The sequence below is a fragment of the Lissotriton helveticus genome, chromosome 10, assembly GCF_964261635.1.
Source record: "Lissotriton helveticus chromosome 10, aLisHel1.1, whole genome shotgun sequence".
Lineage (NCBI taxonomy): Eukaryota > Metazoa > Chordata > Amphibia > Caudata > Salamandridae > Lissotriton > Lissotriton helveticus.
Window position 1 is genome coordinate 1,153,035,104 of NC_136071.1, and position 24,212 is coordinate 1,153,059,315.

A 24,212-nucleotide genomic window follows, 5' to 3' on the forward strand; every position below is an offset into this window, starting at 1 on the left:
TGTGTGTATACGTGTGTGTGTATATGCGCGCGTGTGTGTATATGCGCGTGTGTGTATATGCGCGTGTGTGTATATGCGCGCGTGTGTGTATATGCGCGCGTGTGTGTATATGCGCGCGTGTGTGTATATGCGCGCGTATATGCGCGCGTGTGTGTATATGCGCGTGTGTACGCGCGTGTGTATACGCGCGTGTGTATACGCGCGTGTGTATACGCGCGTGTGTATACGCGCGTGTGTATACGCTATACGCGCGTGTGTATACGCGCGTGTGTATACGCGCGTGTGTATACGCGCGTGTGTATACGCGCGTGTGTATACGCGCGCGTATACGCGCGCGTGTATACGCGCGCGTGTATACGCGCGCGTGTACGCGCGCGTGTACGCGCGCGTGTGTATACGCGTGCGTGTACGCGCGCGTGTACGCGCGCGTGTGTATACGCGTGCGTACACGCGCGCGTGCATACGCGCGTATACACGCGCGCGTGCATACGCGCGTATACACGCGCGCATACACGCGCGCGCATACGCGCGCGTATACACGCGCATACACACGCGCGCGTACACACGCGCATACACACGCGCATACACACGCGCGCATACGCGCGCGTGTGTATACGCGCGCGTGTGTATACGCGCGCGTGTGTATACGCGCGCGTGTGTATACGCGCGCGTGTGTATACGCGCGCGTGTATACGCGCGCGTGTATACGCGCGCGTGTATACGCGCGCGTGTATACGTGCGCGTGCGTATACGTGCGTGTGTATACATACGTGCGTGTGTATACATACATACGTGTGTATACATGTGTGTATGTAATATGTATGTGTGTATGTAATATGTATGTGTGTATATATATATATATATATCCATCCAAACAGGCACCCAAGTTGAAGGAAACCACACGAGGATAACTTGAAAGCTCACTTTAATGGTAGGTAACCTGCCAGCAGGAACCATCCTGGAAGCAATGTTCAAATAAAATCGCCAGACGCGTTTCGAGGTTGACCCTCTCTTCAGTGGCGTTGTTGCATACTAACGGTGAAGGCGCAGTTTGTAATTGCATCACCTGCTACGATGGGCGTGGCCTCACACCGAGGCTTTCTGGGTGATGTAGTGTTTTTTCAATCCCCAGTGGGCGCGCCTCCAGAGTTTCTCACTCGCAACCATCTCTTGTGCTAAAGTCCAGAGCGGGACCTGCCCCGCTTTGTGGTTGCATACCGGAGCTTGAACTGGCTCCCCCCCTGTGTAAGGTCACCAATTCTCCTCGTCCAAATGGAACAGCACTCCGTGGCACTGTCGAAGACCCGCAGCAGCGGTGGGCTTGCCTTCGCGACCGAGCAGGCCGCTGTAAATCCATCCAAACAGGCACCCAAGTTGAAGGAAACCACACGAGGATAACTTGAAAGCTCACTTTAATGGTAGGTAACCTGCCAGCAGGAACCATCCTGGAAGCAATGTTCAAATAAAATCGCCAGACGCGTTTCGAGGTTGACCCTCTCTTCAGTGGCGTTGTTGCATACTAACGGTGAAGGCGCAGTTTGTAATTGCATCACCTGCTACGATGGGCGTGGCCTCACACCGAGGCTTTCTGGGTGATGTAGTGTTTTTTCAATCCCCAGTGGGCGCGCCTCCAGAGTTTCTCACTCGCAACCATCTCTTGTGCTAAAGTCCAGAGCGGGACCTGCCCCGCTTTGTGGTTGCATACCGGAGCTTGAACTGGCTCCCCCCCTGTGTAAGGTCACCAATTCTCCTCGTCCAAATGGAACAGCACTCCGTGGCACTGTCGAAGACCCGCAGCAGCGGTGGGCTTGCCTTCGCGACCGAGCAGGCCGCTGTAAATCCATCCAAACAGGCACCCAAGTTGAAGGAAACCACACGAGGATAACTTGAAAGCTCACTTTAATGGTAGGTAACCTGCCAGCAGGAACCATCCTGGAAGCAATGTTCAAATAAAATCGCCAGACGCGTTTCGAGGTTGACCCTCTCTTCAGTGGCGTTGTTGCATACTAACGGTGAAGGCGCAGTTTGTAATTGCATCACCTGCTACGATGGGCGTGGCCTCACACCGAGGCTTTCTGGGTGATGTAGTGTTTTTTCAATCCCCAGTGGGCGCGCCTCCAGAGTTTCTCACTCGCAACCATCTCTTGTGCTAAAGTCCAGAGCGGGACCTGCCCCGCTTTGTGGTTGCATACCGGAGCTTGAACTGGCTCCCCCCCTGTGTAAGGTCACCAATTCTCCTCGTCCAAATGGAACAGCACTCCGTGGCACTGTCGAAGACCCGCAGCAGCGGTGGGCTTGCCTTCGCGACCGAGCAGGCCGCTGTAAATCCATCCAAACAGGCACCCAAGTTGAAGGAAACCACACGAGGATAACTTGAAAGCTCACTTTAATGGTAGGTAACCTGCCAGCAGGAACCATCCTGGAAGCAATGTTCAAATAAAATCGCCAGACGCGTTTCGAGGTTGACCCTCTCTTCAGTGGCGTTGTTGCATACTAACGGTGAAGGCGCAGTTTGTAATTGCATCACCTGCTACGATGGGCGTGGCCTCACACCGAGGCTTTCTGGGTGATGTAGTGTTTTTTCAATCCCCAGTGGGCGCGCCTCCAGAGTTTCTCACTCGCAACCATCTCTTGTGCTAAAGTCCAGAGCGGGACCTGCCCCGCTTTGTGGTTGCATACCGGAGCTTGAACTGGCTCCCCCCCTGTGTAAGGTCACCAATTCTCCTCGTCCAAATGGAACAGCACTCCGTGGCACTGTCGAAGACCCGCAGCAGCGGTGGGCTTGCCTTCGCGACCGAGCAGGCCGCTGTAAATCCATCCAAACAGGCACCCAAGTTGAAGGAAACCACACGAGGATAACTTGAAAGCTCACTTTAATGGTAGGTAACCTGCCAGCAGGAACCATCCTGGAAGCAATGTTCAAATAAAATCGCCAGACGCGTTTCGAGGTTGACCCTCTCTTCAGTGGCGTTGTTGCATACTAACGGTGAAGGCGCAGTTTGTAATTGCATCACCTGCTACGATGGGCGTGGCCTCACACCGAGGCTTTCTGGGTGATGTAGTGTTTTTTCAATCCCCAGTGGGCGCGCCTCCAGAGTTTCTCACTCGCAACCATCTCTTGTGCTAAAGTCCAGAGCGGGACCTGCCCCGCTTTGTGGTTGCATACCGGAGCTTGAACTGGCTCCCCCCCTGTGTAAGGTCACCAATTCTCCTCGTCCAAATGGAACAGCACTCCGTGGCACTGTCGAAGACCCGCAGCAGCGGTGGGCTTGCCTTCGCGACCGAGCAGGCCGCTGTAAATCCATCCAAACAGGCACCCAAGTTGAAGGAAACCACACGAGGATAACTTGAAAGCTCACTTTAATGGTAGGTAACCTGCCAGCAGGAACCATCCTGGAAGCAATGTTCAAATAAAATCGCCAGACGCGTTTCGAGGTTGACCCTCTCTTCAGTGGCGTTGTTGCATACTAACGGTGAAGGCGCAGTTTGTAATTGCATCACCTGCTACGATGGGCGTGGCCTCACACCGAGGCTTTCTGGGTGATGTAGTGTTTTTTCAATCCCCAGTGGGCGCGCCTCCAGAGTTTCTCACTCGCAACCATCTCTTGTGCTAAAGTCCAGAGCGGGACCTGCCCCGCTTTGTGGTTGCATACCGGAGCTTGAACTGGCTCCCCCCCTGTGTAAGGTCACCAATTCTCCTCGTCCAAATGGAACAGCACTCCGTGGCACTGTCGAAGACCCGCAGCAGCGGTGGGCTTGCCTTCGCGACCGAGCAGGCCGCTGTAAATCCATCCAAACAGGCACCCAAGTTGAAGGAAACCACACGAGGATAACTTGAAAGCTCACTTTAATGGTAGGTAACCTGCCAGCAGGAACCATCCTGGAAGCAATGTTCAAATAAAATCGCCAGACGCGTTTCGAGGTTGACCCTCTCTTCAGTGGCGTTGTTGCATACTAACGGTGAAGGCGCAGTTTGTAATTGCATCACCTGCTACGATGGGCGTGGCCTCGCACCGAGGCTTTCTGGGTGATGTAGTGTTTTTTCAATCCCCAGTGGGCGCGCCTCCAGAGTTTCTCACTCGCAACCATCTCTTGTGCTAAAGTCCAGAGCGGGACCTGCCCCGCTTTGTGGTTGCATACCGGAGCTTGAACTGGCTCCCCCCCCTGTGTAAGGTCACCAATTCTCCTCGTCCAAATGGAACAGCACTCCGTGGCACTGTCGAAGACCCGCAGCAGCGGTGGGCTTGCCTTCGCGACCGAGCAGGCCGCTGTAAATCCATCCAAACAGGCACCCAAGTTGAAGGAAACCACACGAGGATAACTTGAAAGCTCACTTTAATGGTAGGTAACCTGCCAGCAGGAACCATCCTGGAAGCAATGTTCAAATAAAATCGCCAGACGCGTTTCGAGGTTGACCCTCTCTTCAGTGGCGTTGTTGCATACTAACGGTGAAGGCGCAGTTTGTAATTGCATCACCTGCTACGATGGGCGTGGCCTCACACCGAGGCTTTCTGGGTGATGTAGTGTTTTTTCAATCCCCAGTGGGCGCGCCTCCAGAGTTTCTCACTCGCAACCATCTCTTGTGCTAAAGTCCAGAGCGGGACCTGCCCCGCTTTGTGGTTGCATACCGGAGCTTGAACTGGCTCCCCCCCTGTGTAAGGTCACCAATTCTCCTCGTCCAAATGGAACAGCACTCCGTGGCACTGTCGAAGACCCGCAGCAGCGGTGGGCTTGCCTTCGCGACCGAGCAGGCCGCTGTAAATCCATCCAAACAGGCACCCAAGTTGAAGGAAACCACACGAGGATAACTTGAAAGCTCACTTTAATGGTAGGTAACCTGCCAGCAGGAACCATCCTGGAAGCAATGTTCAAATAAAATCGCCAGACGCGTTTCGAGGTTGACCCTCTCTTCAGTGGCGTTGTTGCATACTAACGGTGAAGGCGCAGTTTGTAATTGCATCACCTGCTACGATGGGCGTGGCCTCACACCGAGGCTTTCTGGGTGATGTAGTGTTTTTTCAATCCCCAGTGGGCGCGCCTCCAGAGTTTCTCACTCGCAACCATCTCTTGTGCTAAAGTCCAGAGCGGGACCTGCCCCGCTTTGTGGTTGCATACCGGAGCTTGAACTGGCTCCCCCCCTGTGTAAGGTCACCAATTCTCCTCGTCCAAATGGAACAGCACTCCGTGGCACTGTCGAAGACCCGCAGCAGCGGTGGGCTTGCCTTCGCGACCGAGCAGGCCGCTGTAAATCCATCCAAACAGGCACCCAAGTTGAAGGAAACCACACGAGGATAACTTGAAAGCTCACTTTAATGGTAGGTAACCTGCCAGCAGGAACCATCCTGGAAGCAATGTTCAAATAAAATCGCCAGACGCGTTTCGAGGTTGACCCTCTCTTCAGTGGCGTTGTTGCATACTAACGGTGAAGGCGCAGTTTGTAATTGCATCACCTGCTACGATGGGCGTGGCCTCACACCGAGGCTTTCTGGGTGATGTAGTGTTTTTTCAATCCCCAGTGGGCGCGCCTCCAGAGTTTCTCACTCGCAACCATCTCTTGTGCTAAAGTCCAGAGCGGGACCTGCCCCGCTTTGTGGTTGCATACCGGAGCTTGAACTGGCTCCCCCCCTGTGTAAGGTCACCAATTCTCCTCGTCCAAATGGAACAGCACTCCGTGGCACTGTCGAAGACCCGCAGCAGCGGTGGGCTTGCCTTCGCGACCGAGCAGGCCGCTGTAAATCCATCCAAACAGGCACCCAAGTTGAAGGAAACCACACGAGGATAACTTGAAAGCTCACTTTAATGGTAGGTCTCCCTCACTTTGAGTACCTGCTATTGTTGGATTTTAGCGGCTGGCTTCGGTCGCGAGAGAGACCCCCGGCAGATTAGCAGGTCCTGTCTGGATGCCGATGGTGTTTGGAATCACAGGAACAAGGAAGTGAGTTGGCCTAGTTTGCAGGACGACGCCTACTCACCAGAGATCGTCATACACAAAGCAGGGCACACGATGGCAGAGTGCCTTTCAATCCACCCACTTGGGATATAAACATGGTAATTTTACAAGCAAGCGGGAACATTTTCACGCACTACGAAACCCAGAAGACATTGGTTTTGGCCACGCCCAAGGGCAGGTATCATTTCCAGGTGCGTGATTCAGTGCTTGCTGCAATTTCCAACACACGCCGCTGAAGAGGGAAGGATGATTCCCGAAACGCGTCCGGCGTTTAAATTTGGTTATGAAAAGTGCTGCTGTTTCTTCATGTGCTGGCAGATGACGATTAAACCCTGAACTCACCTTTCCTTGTGTGGTCTCCCTCACTTTGAGTACCTGCTATTGTTGGATTTTAGCGGCTGGCTTCGGTCGCGAGAGAGACCCCCGGCAGATTAGCAGGTCCTGTCTGGATGCCGATGGTGTTTGGAATCACAGGAACAAGGAAGTGAGTTGGCCTAGTTTGCAGGACGACGCCTACTCACCAGAGATCGTCATACACAAAGCAGGGCACACGATGGCAGAGTGCCTTTCAATCCACCCACTTGGGATATAAACATGGTAATTTTACAAGCAAGCGGGAACATTTTCACGCACTACGAAACCCAGAAGACATTGGTTTTGGCCACGCCCAAGGGCAGGTATCATTTCCAGGTGCGTGATTCAGTGCTTGCTGCAATTTCCAACACACGCCGCTGAAGAGGGAAGGATGATTCCCGAAACGCGTCCGGCGTTTAAATTTGGTTATGAAAAGTGCTGCTGTTTCTTCATGTGCTGGCAGATGACGATTAAACCCTGAACTCACCTTTCCTTGTGTGGTCTCCCTCACTTTGAGTACCTGCTATTGTTGGATTTTAGCGGCTGGCTTCGGTCGCGAGAGAGACCCCCGGCAGATTAGCAGGTCCTGTCTGGATGCCGATGGTGTTTGGAATCACAGGAACAAGGAAGTGAGTTGAAGGAAGTGAGTTGGCCTAGTTTGCAGGACGACGCCTACTCACCAGAGATCGTCATACACAAAGCAGGGCACACGATGGCAGAGTGCCTTTCAATCCACCCACTTGGGATATAAACATGGTAATTTTACAAGCAAGCGGGAACATTTTCACGCACTACGAAACCCAGAAGACATTGGTTTTGGCCACGCCCAAGGGCAGGTATCATTTCCAGGTGCGTGATTCAGTGCTTGCTGCAATTTCCAACACACGCCGCTGAAGAGGGAAGGATGATTCCCGAAACGCGTCCGGCGTTTAAATTTGGTTATGAAAAGTGCTGCTGTTTCTTCATGTGCTGGCAGATGACGATTAAACCCTGAACTCACCTTTCCTTGTGTGGTCTCCCTCACTTTGAGTACCTGCTATTGTTGGATTTTAGCGGCTGGCTTCGGTCGCGAGAGAGACCCCCGGCAGATTAGCAGGTCCTGTCTGGATGCCGATGGTGTTTGGAATCACAGGAACAAGGAAGTGAGTTGGCCTAGTTTGCAGGACGACGCCTACTCACCAGAGATCGTCATACACAAAGCAGGGCACACGATGGCAGAGTGCCTTTCAATCCACCCACTTGGGATATAAACATGGTAATTTTACAAGCAAGCGGGAACATTTTCACGCACTACGAAACCCAGAAGACATTGGTTTTGGCCACGCCCAAGGGCAGGTATCATTTCCAGGTGCGTGATTCAGTGCTTGCTGCAATTTCCAACACACGCCGCTGAAGAGGGAAGGATGATTCCCGAAACGCGTCCGGCGTTTAAATTTGGTTATGAAAAGTGCTGCTGTTTCTTCATGTGCTGGCAGATGACGATTAAACCCTGAACTCACCTTTCCTTGTGTGGTCTCCCTCACTTTGAGTACCTGCTATTGTTGGATTTTAGCGGCTGGCTTCGGTCGCGAGAGAGACCCCCGGCAGATTAGCAGGTCCTGTCTGGATGCCGATGGTGTTTGGAATCACAGGAACAAGGAAGTGAGTTGGCCTAGTTTGCAGGACGACGCCTACTCACCAGAGATCGTCATACACAAAGCAGGGCACACGATGGCAGAGTGCCTTTCAATCCACCCACTTGGGATATAAACATGGTAATTTTACAAGCAAGCGGGAACATTTTCACGCACTACGAAACCCAGAAGACATTGGTTTTGGCCACGCCCAAGGGCAGGTATCATTTCCAGGTGCGTGATTCAGTGCTTGCTGCAATTTCCAACACACGCCGCTGAAGAGGGAAGGATGATTCCCGAAACGCGTCCGGCGTTTAAATTTGGTTATGAAAAGTGCTGCTGTTTCTTCATGTGCTGGCAGATGACGATTAAACCCTGAACTCACCTTTCCTTGTGTGGTCTCCCTCACTTTGAGTACCTGCTATTGTTGGATTTTAGCGGCTGGCTTCGGTCGCGAGAGAGACCCCCGGCAGATTAGCAGGTCCTGTCTGGATGCCGATGGTGTTTGGAATCACAGGAACAAGGAAGTGAGTTGGCCTAGTTTGCAGGACGACGCCTACTCACCAGAGATCGTCATACACAAAGCAGGGCACACGATGGCAGAGTGCCTTTCAATCCACCCACTTGGGATATAAACATGGTAATTTTACAAGCAAGCGGGAACATTTTCACGCACTACGAAACCCAGAAGACATTGGTTTTGGCCACGCCCAAGGGCAGGTATCATTTCCAGGTGCGTGATTCAGTGCTTGCTGCAATTTCCAACACACGCCGCTGAAGAGGGAAGGATGATTCCCGAAACGCGTCCGGCGTTTAAATTTGGTTATGAAAAGTGCTGCTGTTTCTTCATGTGCTGGCAGATGACGATTAAACCCTGAACTCACCTTTCCTTGTGTGGTCTCCCTCACTTTGAGTACCTGCTATTGTTGGATTTTAGCGGCTGGCTTCGGTCGCGAGAGAGACCCCCGGCAGATTAGCAGGTCCTGTCTGGATGCCGATGGTGTTTGGAATCACAGGAACAAGGAAGTGAGTTGGCCTAGTTTGCAGGACGACGCCTACTCACCAGAGATCGTCATACACAAAGCAGGGCACACGATGGCAGAGTGCCTTTCAATCCACCCACTTGGGATATAAACATGGTAATTTTACAAGCAAGCGGGAACATTTTCACGCACTACGAAACCCAGAAGACATTGGTTTTGGCCACGCCCAAGGGCAGGTATCATTTCCAGGTGCGTGATTCAGTGCTTGCTGCAATTTCCAACACACGCCGCTGAAGAGGGAAGGATGATTCCCGAAACGCGTCCGGCGTTTAAATTTGGTTATGAAAAGTGCTGCTGTTTCTTCATGTGCTGGCAGATGACGATTAAACCCTGAACTCACCTTTCCTTGTGTGGTCTCCCTCACTTTGAGTACCTGCTATTGTTGGATATATATATATATATATATATATATATATGTGTGTATATATATATATATATATGTATGTATATATTTTTGTGTGTGTATATATGTATTTGTGGGTATATTTGTGTATATAAATGTGTTTGTATTTATGTGTGTGTTTAGGTTATCGGAGTTCTTTACTGTAAAACTGTATTTTGTTAATACACTTCGATAGGCATTACACACACTGGCAAGCGTAAAAACAACTTTTCATAGCAGCAAAGACGTTTGCAAATTCCGAAAATATAAGTCTAAAGGATGCATATTGTAAATTAGTACATTCAAACAAAAATTTGTGAGAATCTACATTGAACAGGTATATAGGGACCTGTGTCTCGCTGGTTAAGAGTATAGATTCTCAGAGGTAAGATTAAAGGGTTCTAACTGCTTTGTCTTGGGGTTCACCTGGCATGTGCAACAGATGCTCGTGGGGAGATATGCGAAAGTCTCTAGGCAAATCTTTACATGATTGTTCAGTAATGTTTACAGTAGGAATTTGCTTATTCGAAAGATCCTGGCTTCTTTCTTGAAACTTGAGGAGTTCGGTATCTTTCAAATGCTTGAAGGCAGTGAATTCCAGATTCTCGGTGCAGCTCCAGAGAATGCTTTGTCATAGGTTTTTTTTCTTTTCTGGAAGATCGGTGGCTTCAGCACTAGATCTCTGGTGCCCTTAGAATATCTTCTTTCACCGGAAATCTCCAATTTCTGAACTAGATAGTCGGGGTTTTGAAATGTATCCTTTTGTGTGTAATACAAGCCATTTTGAGTTGAATTCTGGCTTCATATGGTAGCCAATTCAACGCCTTCAGGTGAGGAGAGATGTGGTCGAATTTGTTTGAGCCTGTTCTAAGTCTAGCTGCTGCGTCGTGGCAGGCTTTTAGAAGAGGTGTTGAGATCTTGGGTAGACCTGATAGTGTTGTACATCCGTATTCAATCCTCAATGACTAGTGCCTGGACTGCCAATTTGAGGTCTCCTGTTTCGATGAATCGTTTCCATTTTCTAATATAGTTAAGTGAAATTGGCATTTCTAGCCAATGAGTTGATGTGGATTTGCATGTTCAGGATCTTATCTAGCACAATTCCTAGTGATTTGGTTGAGTCCACTATGCTCGGGTGCAGTTTAGTGCAATGATGGTTTTGGTCCATTCCTTTATAACTAGTGAGATTTTGGTCGGGGATATTAGAAGGAATTCTGTTTTTTGCGTGTTAACTTTAAGCTGATTGCTTGTTAACCATTGCACCGTAGCCGTTAATGCCTCGTTCATTGCTTTGATCTCCTGCAATGACAAAACCTTAATGTAAATCTGGGTGTCATCGGCATACTTCTTGAAAGAGATGTTGACTAGTTGTAGTATTTCGGTTAGAGGTTCTATATGTAAGTTGAATAGTGAAGGGGCAAGGGTTGAGCCTTGTGGTACTCCAATTGGATTGGGGGAAGGTACTGACGGTTTTTGATTCACCAGAAATCTGTGTGTTCTGTTCCTCAAGAAGAACTTAAACAGTTCTAGAACAGTCCCTGAAAGCCCCACCCTATTTTCCAGTTGTTCTAGCAACTTGTCATAGTTAAAGGGTCTTGAAAAGGGTTTTTAGTCAGAGAAAGGGGCGCACAGCTAATGATTAGCGCTTGGTGTAAATCCATTCAAGTAGGGTGTGAGGTGCAAAAAGTTTGAGGGTATAAGCCCTATAACACCCCAATAACAATGAAAGCCTACTCCACCACTGTATATAGTACAAAACAGATCACCTATGCACACTCTCGTAAATAAATTGAATATGTCAAAGTGGACATAGAAAGCAAAGGACACAAAGCCTATTAATAAAATTCAAAATAACAGATCTTGTCCTCGGAGTAGGTTGTTCCAACAGTAGTGTCTTTAATTTTCAACAGAGACCAGCCGACACGTGTTTCGTTGCACAGGGGATTGTTTCCCGCGACTCCTCAGGGCTCAAAATACAAAGAGTGTCGTTGCATGAGTCGCTCTGTCGGTGATAATTCCGACCCAACAGGGCCCAGGACTTGTAGGAAGGTAATGGAAGTCGTTCTGGAATTCTCAATCTCCCAGGATCCAAAGATGCTGGGGAAAGGGTATCGAATGAGTATCAGAGAAAACTCCAGAGAGAGGTATGGCAATTCCGGCATGTGTTCCGTAAGATCACTAATGTTAAATTTCAAGCCGCCGTTGTGTGGGACGACGATGTAGATAAAGAACGCCATTTTATTCAATTGTTTTACCATTTCAAAGAGTTTGCATGGTCTGTTTTTAGGGTTCTCCAGTTACGTCCTGAATAATTCTTTTTTTGATTTGATAATATTTTTGTTGTAGGCATTTCTGGTCTTCCTTAGCTGTTTAATCTGGGGCGATGATGATGAGTATTGTCTCTATTTCTGTTCGGCTAGTCTCAAATTACGCCAGTCTTCATTTAGTGCTCTGTTGAAACAAGGATTTTTCGTTATCTGGGATTCGTTTCAGCTTTAACAGAGCTATTGAATCCCATATGTCTGACATCTTAGAATTATAGTGATCTGTAAGTTTGCTAACAGTTGTCATATTGATAGGAGGGGGAAGATCATTCATGCTAGGTTCTCATTGTCCAAGCCCTTTGTGACCTGTACCAATTGTTTGGGTTTGACTGATTGTAATGGGTTTTTTCTTTGTTACGCCTGGTATGTGGAAGGTAATTATATGATGATCTGACCAGTCGCAAGGAACACTCAAGGTTATGTTCGCAGCCTTTTCTTGGTCAGCTAGGAAGTCTTTAATAGTGTTGACCTGAATGTCAATAAGATAGTTCCAATTAAGGTTGAAGTCCCCTAGAAATATATTGTTGGAGTGAAGGGAGGAGTTTACTGTGGTGATTTCCACATTATCGCCATGCATATTATGAGTTTTTGGACCACCAGCGGTCACATGGAAGTTCTTACTCCATGCTACAGCTGGCAGTCAAGAAACAAAGGGGGCTCCCTTGCCCCATGCATATTGGTGCAAGCAAGGTGGCACATGTTGTGCCCCATTGTGTGTATGCAGCTCCAGTTCAAGCACGGCATGGACTTGACAGTCCAAGCCGTGCTGGAACTCTGTGGCGGTCCCATGGGGATGCAGCATTAAGGCGCATAATGAAGCCTTTTTACTGCACCGCTGCAGGACTGCCACCTCGCCTGCCAGACCACAATTCCACTTGTAATCTGGCGGGCAGGTGCCCTGTTTGGCGGTCCTGGAGTCAGGCAGCAGCGTGGCGGCCCACTCCAAGACCGCCAAACTCATTCTGGTGCAATGTCTCAAAGACAACGTATGCACGCTGCCAAGGCTCGACCTAAACATGGCTACTGCTTTGCTAGGTATCAATAACGCCTATTATTTTCATACTTGGAGACCATTTATTTTATTGTGTAAGCCTTAAGAGTTATCGTTTTTACTGTTGCTAAAGCTTTGTTACCTTTTAGAGGCTGATTTGGCTGTCCTACAAATGTTCTATCCTATTTAAACAGCCTTGTACCTACTGTCCCTTGGAGTCTCCCTCTGTCTTCAGACTATATGTTCCTGACCAGAGCAAGTCATATTTATTTAAAGGAAAAAAAGTTCTGTGCTCTTTTTTACTCTCTATTGAAAGTCAGCAACCAGATAAAACTCAGTCTACACCACCTTTGATATCCATTCTTGGTTTTAATGCAGCATCCTAAGAATGTTGCTGCTCTTTTGTGGGTCAGCCTTCTTTGGGTTCTCCACTACTTCTCTTTTTTAGACTGTGGAGTTCCTTCTAGCTAGGAAGTATGCATCCTGAGATGCCACAGTGCATTGCGGGTAACCTGTGTCCTCCTGTCTAGTTTTAATTGTGATGTTGGTTTGAGCTCTTGATCCACCTTCTTAGGGCATTCTTAGGTGCATTGATATTTATTTGTCATGTCCCCTTTAGCTTGCAAGTTTCAGTCTTAAGGACATGCCTATCTGACTGTGGCTTATATCTGTGGATTGCACAAGCTACTCATGGAGCAGATTTTGCTTTTGAGTTGTTATAGTAGCAGTGGAACACCCCTATCAGCCTGAAACTGCTGTCACTATTGTATATTTCCTGTTAAAAGCCCATTCTTGCTAGAGATAGCTAGTACGAGGGAGTATTGTGTATTAAACACAGTTCATCAGGGAGAGATCCCCAGGACTCTGCGAAGAAGTAGTTTACTGATTTAACCAGTCTCTAACCTGGCTTTGAGAAATAAGATCGTGAAAACTTTGCAAATTAAGTCTTGTATAGTATTTTTTGTTAAATATAATGTACTGTATCCATTTACTAAACCTTTCACACTTTCATATATTAGAAGTCCAAATGAAGACAAATACCGCTCCATTCGCATCGGGAATCCAGCTTTTTCCACTAGGCTGCTGCCCATCCGCGGAGCTGTGGAATGCTTGTTTGAAATGGGATTCGAAGAGGTGAGTGTTTCCTTGTTTAGTCATGGCTATTAACAGTGCCACTGCTTGCTTTATTTTAATGCTAACTGTTTGCAGCGGGTTGTTGAATCATGCCTGAAAAACTCTTTAACACTGAAAATCAGGTGTCCGCTTGTAATGCCTAGAAGGAAACAGGCTTTTTGCAGTTTTACACCCACTTTCCATTTTGACTACTGGGTACTGCTGTAATTGCTCTGAAATGCCCCAAGCCTTGCTAAAAATGACAGTGCATGTGCTTTGACTCTTAAAATGGTGCAAGTTTAATTGGCTTTTTCCCAGATGGCATAACCAAAATTACTTGGAAGACTCCAGTATATGGTGCCAGTGGTACCCAGGGCCTGAGAGTTGGAATGTCCCCCAGGGACTGCAGCACTTGCTTTGCCACCCTGAGTGGAACAAGGTAAAACATTGCTCGCAGTCTACCACTGCAGACTGGAAGGGCAGTTTTAAACTAGATTGTGAAAGTCGATTGCCATTTAAAGTAAAGGCAAAGCCCAACTGTCTCTTTTTTAATATATTTAAGTCACCCCTTAGGTAGACCTAAGAAGCCCTAAGGTGGCATATATTGTACTTTCGGCATGTTCCAGCTGCAAAAAACCTAAATTGTTGTTTTTACCTTGAGAAGACTAGTAGCCCCGTTGGCAAGTACAGAATTCCAGGTTAACACCTCAGCCTGCTAAACATTCTGAATGGGACTAATAAGGTTGGTACTGTAAGGTATCAAAAGAATCTGTGATTAAATATGATTTAATGGTTTAAATCTAATAGTGTCACTGGTGGGCAAATTGCAACTTTAAAAGGTGCCACTTTCATTGCCCACGGTTTCCAGTGCCTGTTTCCTTTTGCACTGGGTGTCTGCCCTGGAGACCGCTTTCTGCCTTCTGGGAACACGTACTAATGACTCCCAGGAAAGGATACGATAAGGGCGTCTTCTGGAAGAGGTGTTACGTCCCTGCAGGAAACCACACAGGTGTTCCTCAAAATGTGAGCTTCAAAGGAGATGTCGCCTTTGAAGGGCAAATGGGTTACACTTGGAAGAGGAGATGCTCCATTGTTCAGACAGGCAGCTGACACCTGGAACAGGAGAGGGGAAGCCAGTTGCCAAACCAGTTTTCCGCAGGCACGTAGCCCCCTTGGTAGCCATACTTCTGGGTTGGACTGAGGAGCTCCAAACGCCGGAAGAGGGTCCTGCCATATTGGAAGAATGCAGAATGGTGCATCCTGGGATGGCCAGATGCCACACTTCGTAGAAAATGGTCATCAGATGAGAAGGAACCTGGTAGCCAATTGGCATGAGAGAATTCTTCTAGCATAACTCTAGGGCAACTCTGACACCCCAAACTCGGTTCTCGACTGGACTGGAAAAAGGACTGAAGGACTGCTCTGCTGCACGGTGAAGCTGGCAAAGAGAGGCTGCACCATTATGGATGGCACCTCCTAGCTAGCAAAGGAGAGGGACATTTCCTGTTGTATCTTGCTCGAGAAGAAATGGTCTCCAAAACCCAGCCAAAGCTAAGAGACTCCAAGGGTCAGTGAGCTGACCTCTTGTCCACAACTGGAACCCAATAGCTAAGAGGCCTGCCTTCCGCTAATCACTGCCGTGCAGCACCAGGGACCAGGACCCGATCTACAAAGCTGCATCAGATGCTCCGGTCGCGCTGGGTGTGTATGGGGGCCCCCGTTGGTACTACTGGGGTGTCCTGGGTCTTAGCGATCTACCCAGGAAGGATTGGCCTGTGACCGCGATACTGGGAGACTGGTAGTCCAGTGGTGACTGGACTTCTGCCAGCACCAATAGGACTTGGAAGGATGTCGTCCCTGTGACCAAGACTGCCTCACCCCCTTTGTGGAACAGGGAGCAGTCCCAGTAGAAGACTCCCGTCTACTGCATCGCCTCCACATTATCCGTTGAGTATCTGCAGCATCCTCAATCTCTTGTATCAGGACCACTTCTATAGTAAAGCCCTGCAAAGGATAAAAGTGCCTGAAACGGACTGAAGACTGCTTCACCTGGTGAGGTAACTGTTTCTGAGGACCTTTCTGGTCCTCCTGACTGACTCCCCACCAAAAGTGGTCGCTTAAAGTGACTCCAAGTGACCGCATTACACCTCGCCCAAACGTTTTAGTGAAAAAGTTTTTAAGTGTCAAATTTGTTGAATTTGCCAATGCTTGTTAGTGGTTGAGTAAAAATACCTTAATTTACTATATCTTGTCAATTCTATGTATCTGTAACCATCCAGTGTATCTTTTTCATGTGGTGTACTTAAAAATACTTAAAATTACAGCATATTTTTATAAATTGGTGATGTATTTCTTTGGTGTCTAATGGATTTCTTCAATTGTTTTGGTGCCGTTTAACTGCTTTACACTTGTTCTTTTATGTAAACCTTGCTGCTCCGAGCCACAACTACCCAGGGTTGAGCTGAAGGTTTGACAAACTAAACCTAAGGGTTCTTAGGGTTGGTAAGTGTATTACACGGTGAGGTCACACAGCCACACCAAACAATACATCGCATTTCCTCACAACGCCTTTTGCTTTCTTAGGTCTAGCTAATGATGACTTTTATGTCTGAGACATAGCACAGACTCTATGAATAATGCCTGGCTGACCCACCACTGTAACATTCAATGCATTCATAACCCTTGCCCTTCACCCTCTCCTCATCACCTCGGACCTTTCTCAGCCAGCTATTTATAAGCATGAATATAAAATATTTGGAACATAATGTCCTGTTGCTGTATCATCACCATTCTCCTCTATCATTGATCTATGTAACAAGTCTGCCGCTTATGACCTAATGTGCCACTTTGTCCTTTTCTACAGATGTTCTGGTCCCAGTGGTTAGTTTAAAAGAAATATGGCTTGTGTGTAAAATCCAGAAAAGACACAAAACCTTGCTGGGGAAATAGTCTCAATAGTTAGTGCACGGATTGTCAATTGAAGTTATGCTGCACCCTTACTCAAATGATATGCTATCTATATAGTTTGGGAATTTGGAAGTTTTCAGAAAAGTCCTAGACCCAGCAAGGAGAGTCTTGTATCTCTGTGTGTCCTGTCCTTTCAGAATAAATATGCATGATGTAAACAGTCTGAAGTGAGAAGCACTCATTGATCTGAATTCAGCAGCATGTCATCAAAAGGGAAAACATCAAGACCCTCTGTGTCTATACAAGCAATTTAGTTTAAACCATCTGTCACATGTTAAAATATTTGGGCTGGGAGGGAGAAGCTATAATAGGTGCTCTGAGTAAACCACATTACATATGCTAAAGTATAAAAGTGGTGTTTCAACACTGCTCTTCAGGCCTTGGTCTCTTGGATTAGACTATTTTAGGAAGGTGCCCCTTTTTTCATGGTCACCACCCACATTTTGCCTGGTATTTGATGCAAGTTTAACTGACGTGCAGATAGTTCCTGCTAACCAGGTCCCCAGTGCTCTTTCCCTAAAACAAGGTAACTGTTCTATTGTGCCTCAGTTGTCAAGACCTGTGGAACTTCTGTAAGTCCTTAGTAAACAATACCCCTGGTAACTAGGGAATGGGTACTAAAGAGGATCCCTAAGGGCTGCAGCATGTATTGTGCCACTGTAAGGGACCCACTACCAAACTCATGCAGACTGCCATTCTGTCATTGCAGACTGCGTGAAATGGTGCAAACAAGTCTGAAAACACAACATAGCACACAACCTGTGTTCCATGCCCACGAACACTACATGCAACATATGTAAGTCAACCCTACATCCTTATAACCCTAAGGCAGGATTAATTATTTTTCATGTGAGGACATATCTGCATGAGCATCTATGCCCCTGTACTGTCTACTTCAAGTGAACAAGAAAGCAATCTTAAACATATGTACTGTACATTAGGAGGTCTCCAACTACATGAGGGCTTTACTGAAACCTATGGTGTTTGGTACCAGAAGACCTTGTCTTGATAAATCATACTGATGTCAGTAGTAGATTTAATAAAACGTGCACTCGGAGGGCACCGTAGAAGTGCCCCCTAAAATCCTGTCAGACTCTTAGTGTGCTTGTTCACTGGTATTGTCCAGCCTGCCACCATAGACATGTTTCTGACCTCCTGCAGGTGAGAGCCTATGCTCTCTGAGGCCAGAGCAATGCCTGCTTTGGAGGGAGGCACTCGCATCTCCATCAGGATGGTTAGCGATTGAACATATAAAGGCCAGAGGCTTCAAAGCCTCTGCCATCTTTGATATGCAACCCTGGCTTCCACATACCTGGAAGCTGTCACCCCTGCCTAGTGTTTAGCTATGCAGTAGGCGTGTTGTACCTCCAGGCTAGTCGCATCTCTAAGGTGGACTGCCTGGTGTGCTCCACAAAAGAAGGATTCCTCCATCTTGTTTTTGATGGAATTTGGAACTTTGGGACAGGATTATGCCCACTTATGCCCACTCACCATAGGATGTGGTCATATTGATGCGTAGTGACCCCAAGGGTAAGTAGCCCATTTGCTACTACCCTTTACTCTCCTTAACAACCCTACATTCAGTATTTAGATGTCTTCCTGACTCCAGGAACTCCGATTCAGCTGACTTCAAAAGGACAAAGAAGAGCCAAAGAAAGCGAGAACAGAGCACAGCACTAGTTGTGGACTTTGGCGCCAACCTCTGCTTGCGCGCTCCTGTCCCAACAATCACCCAGACCTGACTCGTCCTTCAGCTGTGCATCTTCCAAAAGTCTCAGAAGGTTGCCATCACTTTGTCAACCAGCCAGTATCACCCTTGAAGTGGAGGAGCCACTTGCCTGCAGGCCCAACCGCGGATTCTGGTGCACCAATCTGTTGACCACCGGTTCCACAACAAAGCAGCCACCCAGGAATAGGTCACTGTGCTCTAGGAGGTCAGAGCTGTCTGTCCACCACATTTGGAGACACCAGGACCCCGAGTCGCCCTACACCTGGGATACTGGCGCCTGTTGCAAGCACCAAGACTTGTTTGTGTTCAGTCCGAACACCACCGCCAAAACCACCTGCACGTAAAGGGTTCTAACCAGAGGCCAGATCCACACCAGAAGTAGGCTTGCTTTGTTTCTTCTCACTCTCCTGCAGGTACACCCACTACCACAGCCTCATATTTGACGACCCGCCGGACAAAACACCCGAGCCCCTAGCTCGAGTCCATTGAAACTGACGGTGTCACTGGCCCTAAGACCCCCAAAAGTGGAGCCCCCATTTGGGTTCTGCCGGTCTTGTCACCCTGTACCACCGTGCAGTCTCCTTCTTAGCGGTACATTTCCCATTGACTACAGAGTTTAGCGTCCAAGGTTACCACAGCTGAAAGCACCTTTGCACCCGGACACACTACGGCAGGTAAAACGGAACTCTTGGTGGTTTCTAGGACCTTGACCCCTACTCACCTTAGTCCTGAAGAACAGTCCTCTAAGTAATTTGCAAGAAACCTTGTGCAGTGAATGTTTCTCCTATAGGATAACATTTTAATGTTCGAGGCTCGTGCCTCAAATCTGGCAGCTGTCCTTTTTTACTGTTTTTTTCTACTGTTAAATTTGATAAGGTCTATAGTACTTACCCGATTACGAAGGTCTTGGTGTCTAACATCGTATAAAAATAAATGTTGATTTTCTATTGGTCTCGAGTTTCTTCTTGAGTGTGTCTCATTTCGTTTAGTTTGAAACTTTTATTTCGTCAATAAGCATGGCAATAAAAGTGCAGCAGATAAAAAGTACATCAAATGGTTAAAAGCAATAGATGGCCTCGGTCACCCTAAAATTGCATACATTATAGACTACTATACACAAAACAATTCAGAGTTTAAAACATCAGAATGTTAATTCACATATAAGAAGGGATCACCCCACTTGATTTACCCATCACCAAATAAAGTGCAAGCGCCAGTTCATTGAGGGAGGAATAAGTAACATAACAATGCTGTCTGTGCTTAATGGTTATTCTAGCACAAGGAAGGTAAAAGCAAATTCAGCAAGCATTGACAAAGCCAATAGGTCTCGCCTTTTGGACCTATTTGTTTTGTCAATGGCTTTTCGCTATGCTGTACAGTATTCCTAATACTGTGCAGCATGGCTAAGTTGGAAAAAAATGCAATTTTGTCATAATTAAGCTACTTGGACAGCCAAAAGCAAATAAAGCCAGCAAATAGAAATCCAGAAAATGTGGGTTACCAACCAAAAATCCAACGGTAAGCAACAGGGGTAATGCATTCCTAGTTGGGTTTTTTTAACCAATTTTTAATTGCCATTCGATATACACTACATTTACACATACACATCACTTAACTGGAGCTTTGGTATCGGGCGGATAATCACATTGCGGCACATGCCATCACTTTGCTAGAACTTTATATTATCGTTATATACTTAACATTTCCGTGTAAATAATCAAGCTTAGTGCATATTACAATTGTCATGGTGATGGTGATGTAAGCAATCCTGGCTCTGAGCAGCCAGGTATTCACTCGAATGGGCCCTTTTAGGGTATCACCATTATATTTCTGTCATATTGCGTCATCCCATGGTTCAATTTATCTATTTTTTAAACTAAAGTAACTTGGTGCAAAACTTTTTGTGGTTGTTGGTGGTAAGGGCACAGTAGCACCTCAGTATTATCATTATTATTTTTACGATTTCAGACGGGCTTGTAATATGTAATCAGCTGTCTTGTTCCCTTTTCATCCCTCGGGTATGATCCCAGTAACTCTGGTCTGGAGGAGTGTAAAGCTGTGGGGGGGTCTCCATCAAATTGTCCGGAATACGACCTTAGGGAACCTCTACAGCTAGTTAGAGTAAGCATAGGACACCTGATTGCACAGGCCGCACCTTCCAGTGGGCCCGCATAGGTGAGTCTTGACCAAGGCACAGGGTTCTTCCCCTAAGGACTCCTCCCCCGCCTTCTCGCCTGTTAACCACGGTCATCATCAGTCTGTGGGGGAAGTGTCTGACTGTTGCATCAGCTGTGACATGGTTGCTATCAGGGGTGTGCTAGCTGACTCAAGTGATGAGTCGTCTGTATTCTCCCTAGCGTAATGCTTCACATCTTTAAGTCGATTTCAGCATTTTTGTCTGTACGAGCTATGCACAGGCAGGGCGCTCCTTTGCGACCTCACCCACTACTCGCACTTATTAGCCTTACATTTAGTCGGACGTGGAGTCACCGACCGCATCCTATTTATGGCAATTCGGTGCCTGGCTGACACCAACCCTAGAGAGATAAATGTATGCTGCATGCAAGTCTTAGCCTTGGGAGATGGCCGGACACCCAAGAGGCAGTGCTTGATCTTCATTTCAACTGGGATTTTTGTAGCATTTCCCAATATCCTCAGTATCGCTGTCCAGTAGGGGTGAAGGCAAGGACATTCACAGGTCATGTGTGCAAAATGGACTGGGCCCGTTCCACATCGAGGACATGTTGTGCGCGTTGGGTCAATTAGCGATAATCTAAGAGGGGCCAGGTGGGTACGGTGTAGATAATTAAATTGGGTGAGTTTAAATCGTGCATTGCTTGCCACCTCCTGTACCTGCAAAAATGCTCTTTTCCATTTACCCTCCGTTAGAGGTGTCGGCAGGTCATCCAATCGCCTATTCTGAACCCTAGATCTATCAACTCTGTTGTCTGCTGTTAAGGCTTTATACAATTTGGATATGAATCCCGTAAAGGTGGCCGGGTCCATGATTGTCATAAGGGTGTGGGATTCAACTGGCTGCTCTGGGAATGTATTCCATATTTCACGTTCAGTGTTAGTTAATTTTGCGTATTATAGAAAGTGACCCTCTAGACTTGATAACCTTCTCTTGCATTCACAAACAAGAGAAATGTTCCATTTAAGTACAAGTCATCTGCCATTACACAGCCACCCCCGAACCAGCTGGACAGGTCCATCAACTTCTGTACATGGCAAAAACCATGAAGCCAAATCCAGGATAGTGACCGTGCATATGGGGCCTTTTGCAATACAAGGGTGAATGCACGTTACCACATCTAGGCATCCTGGCTAACCATGAATGGGCAATCCTGTGGCATCTTGAAGCCCGTCATCCAGTATCGTGGTAGGTCTGCCTCTGTGCTCCAGTCCACTACTGATTTCTTTGCCCCTAGGCGCACCATTGCGCCGCATATTGGAGAAGCCCAGCAAAGTAATACAGACGTAGGTCTGGAAGGCAGAGGTCTCCCTGATCCATATCCAGTTTTAACATCTCTAGCCTCACCCTTCGGCATTTCCCGGCCGACACCAGGGAGACCAAGAGACTATTTGGCCTCGTAAATATGACATTTTGGGTTCGACTGAATGACTTTTTCAGCACATATAGGCAGTGTGGTAGGAGAACCATTTTTGCCAATGCTACTCGTCCCATGATAGACAGTGGGAGGCTATTCCAGAATTGTATCGATGTCTCAAGGCTCGCGAGTACCGCTCTTGCGTTCAAGGCATATTAAGCTTCAACAGCATGTGCAACCTGGATGCCTAAATACCGGAAATGATCACATTCCCATGTGAGTGCCAAGTTGGGGAGTTCCTCGACCGCTCGCCCTGCAAGGTTAGCCAGGGGGAACATTATTGTTTCCTGGCTATTAATAACCAACTCCGACACAGCACCATTAAGAGGGTCGGTATGGCCTCCGTAGGGTGACGTAAATAGAATAGCGCGTCATCCGCGTACAATGAAATGACATGAGTGCGTCTATTCAAAATTATGCCACACCGGGCCATGTCCCGCCGAAGCTGGATCGCCAAAGGTTCCATCGCTAATGCGAAGAGAGGGGGGATAGCTGGCATCCCTGTCTCATGCCCCGCTTTATGGTAATGAGCGTGGAGGCTACTCCTCCACTGCGCACTCTAGCAGTGGGGCAGCAGTACAACAGACATACCCATGAAATAAAATCTGGTCCGAGCCCTGTTATGTCCAATACCTCCTATAGATAATCCTATTGTAGAGTATCGAAGGCTTTTTTCAATATCCAAAGCGACCACAGCCATATGGATATCCATGTCTGCCGTAGAATGCAATACATGACCGAGCCTGCGCAAGTTTGTGAGTCCCTCGTACTGGCATAAACCTGCATTCATCAGCTGATTAACCCCTCTGTTCAATCGTATTGCTAAGACTTCAGCCAGAATTTTTGCATCTGCCCCTAACATAGATAGGGGTTGGTATGGGCCAGGTCACGCTGGGTCTTTGCCTGGCTTGGGAGAATTACTATCTGGGTCTGGAGGGAGGAAGAGTCCCAACCCACTTGACCTCATGTAAGGTCTCCAGCAGTTTAAGGAGTAGTGTGTCTGCAAATGTCTGGTAAAATTCTACTGAGAGGCCGTTCGGTCCTGGGTCTTTGCATTGAGCCATACCCTGTACTGCCTCACGGAGGTCTTCAAGTCTAACCTCTCACCCTAGCTCGTCTCCCAAATCCGCGAGCAGACGAGGGAGTCTTGTATCATCTAGGAACGGACTTCTTCTAGCCCTATCAACCTCTTTGTTCTCGCTATATTTCCAGGTGTTTACGAAATGTGGTCGTTTATAGCCGTTTGTGTAGATGCAAGTGTTCCATCCGCTCGCTTTCATGTCTATACAATCGGGGGGGGAGGGGTTCACTCTTCAGGAGTCTTGCCAAGAGTTTACCCAATTTATCCCCTTGTTGGTGGAAGAGTTGGCAGTATTCCCGACGGACCAGACAATCCAATTTATCACATATGTCTCCCACCCTGCGTTGGGCACATAGCAGCGCCTCACCGTGTCTCTCTGTCTGGGCCATTATTCTGTAGGGCGGTCATGGCTCCCTCTGCCTCCATGAGCTCTCTCACTAACTGCTTCCGCATGCCTCCCACCTTTGAGAGGCAGCCCCCACGTGTCACTACCTTAAATGCTTCCCATTCCATTCTCCTGGTATCGGTGGATAGCCAGTTGGCTTGGAAATAACCACTGACCATCCCCCTGAGCTCTTCACTGAAGAGATCATCTTTCAGGGTTCCTTGTTGCAGTCGCCAGAGGGGAAACCTTGGCCGGCCACTCCTGGTCCCCAAAGTCAGCACTGGGGAATGATCCGATTCCCCTAATATTTCTATCTATAGGGCAGCCGCCGCTGCGTCACTGTAAGCAGAAAACCATCTAAGCGGCTATAAGCTGAACGCGCTGGGGTGTAGCACGTATAACCCTGTGCATCTGGAGGCGTTGTGCGCCACAGGTTCACACACCCAAGGTGGTCCACAACCGCCCCCCAGAGAGCAGCTGACCTATTGGGTTTTTGTGTGTAGTTTTGGGGGTTGTCTATCTATTGTGCCATCTAACACAGTCACCTGACCACAAAATTCCCGCATATAGCAATAGCTGTTGCTCCAGATCCAAATAGAAATCATGATCATTAACATTTGGGGTGTAGCAGCAGGCATACTTCAGTGCCATCCATGCACCAAAACACAA

The 24,212-nt window shown here is 47.8% G+C and overlaps 1 protein-coding gene across 2 annotated transcripts in view; it reads left to right on the forward strand.

Annotated features, from left to right (window-relative positions):
- NGLY1 (N-glycanase 1) overlaps window positions 1-24,212 on the forward strand; it is a 213,168-nt gene that overhangs the window by 30,702 nt on the left and 158,254 nt on the right. For both annotated transcript variants that reach the window (XM_078663965.1, XM_078663966.1), the window contains exon 2: window positions 13,677-13,791. In XM_078663965.1, coding sequence (XP_078520091.1) covers window positions 13,677-13,791 — 115 coding nt within the window. The remainder of the gene's footprint in view (window positions 1-13,676; window positions 13,792-24,212) is intronic.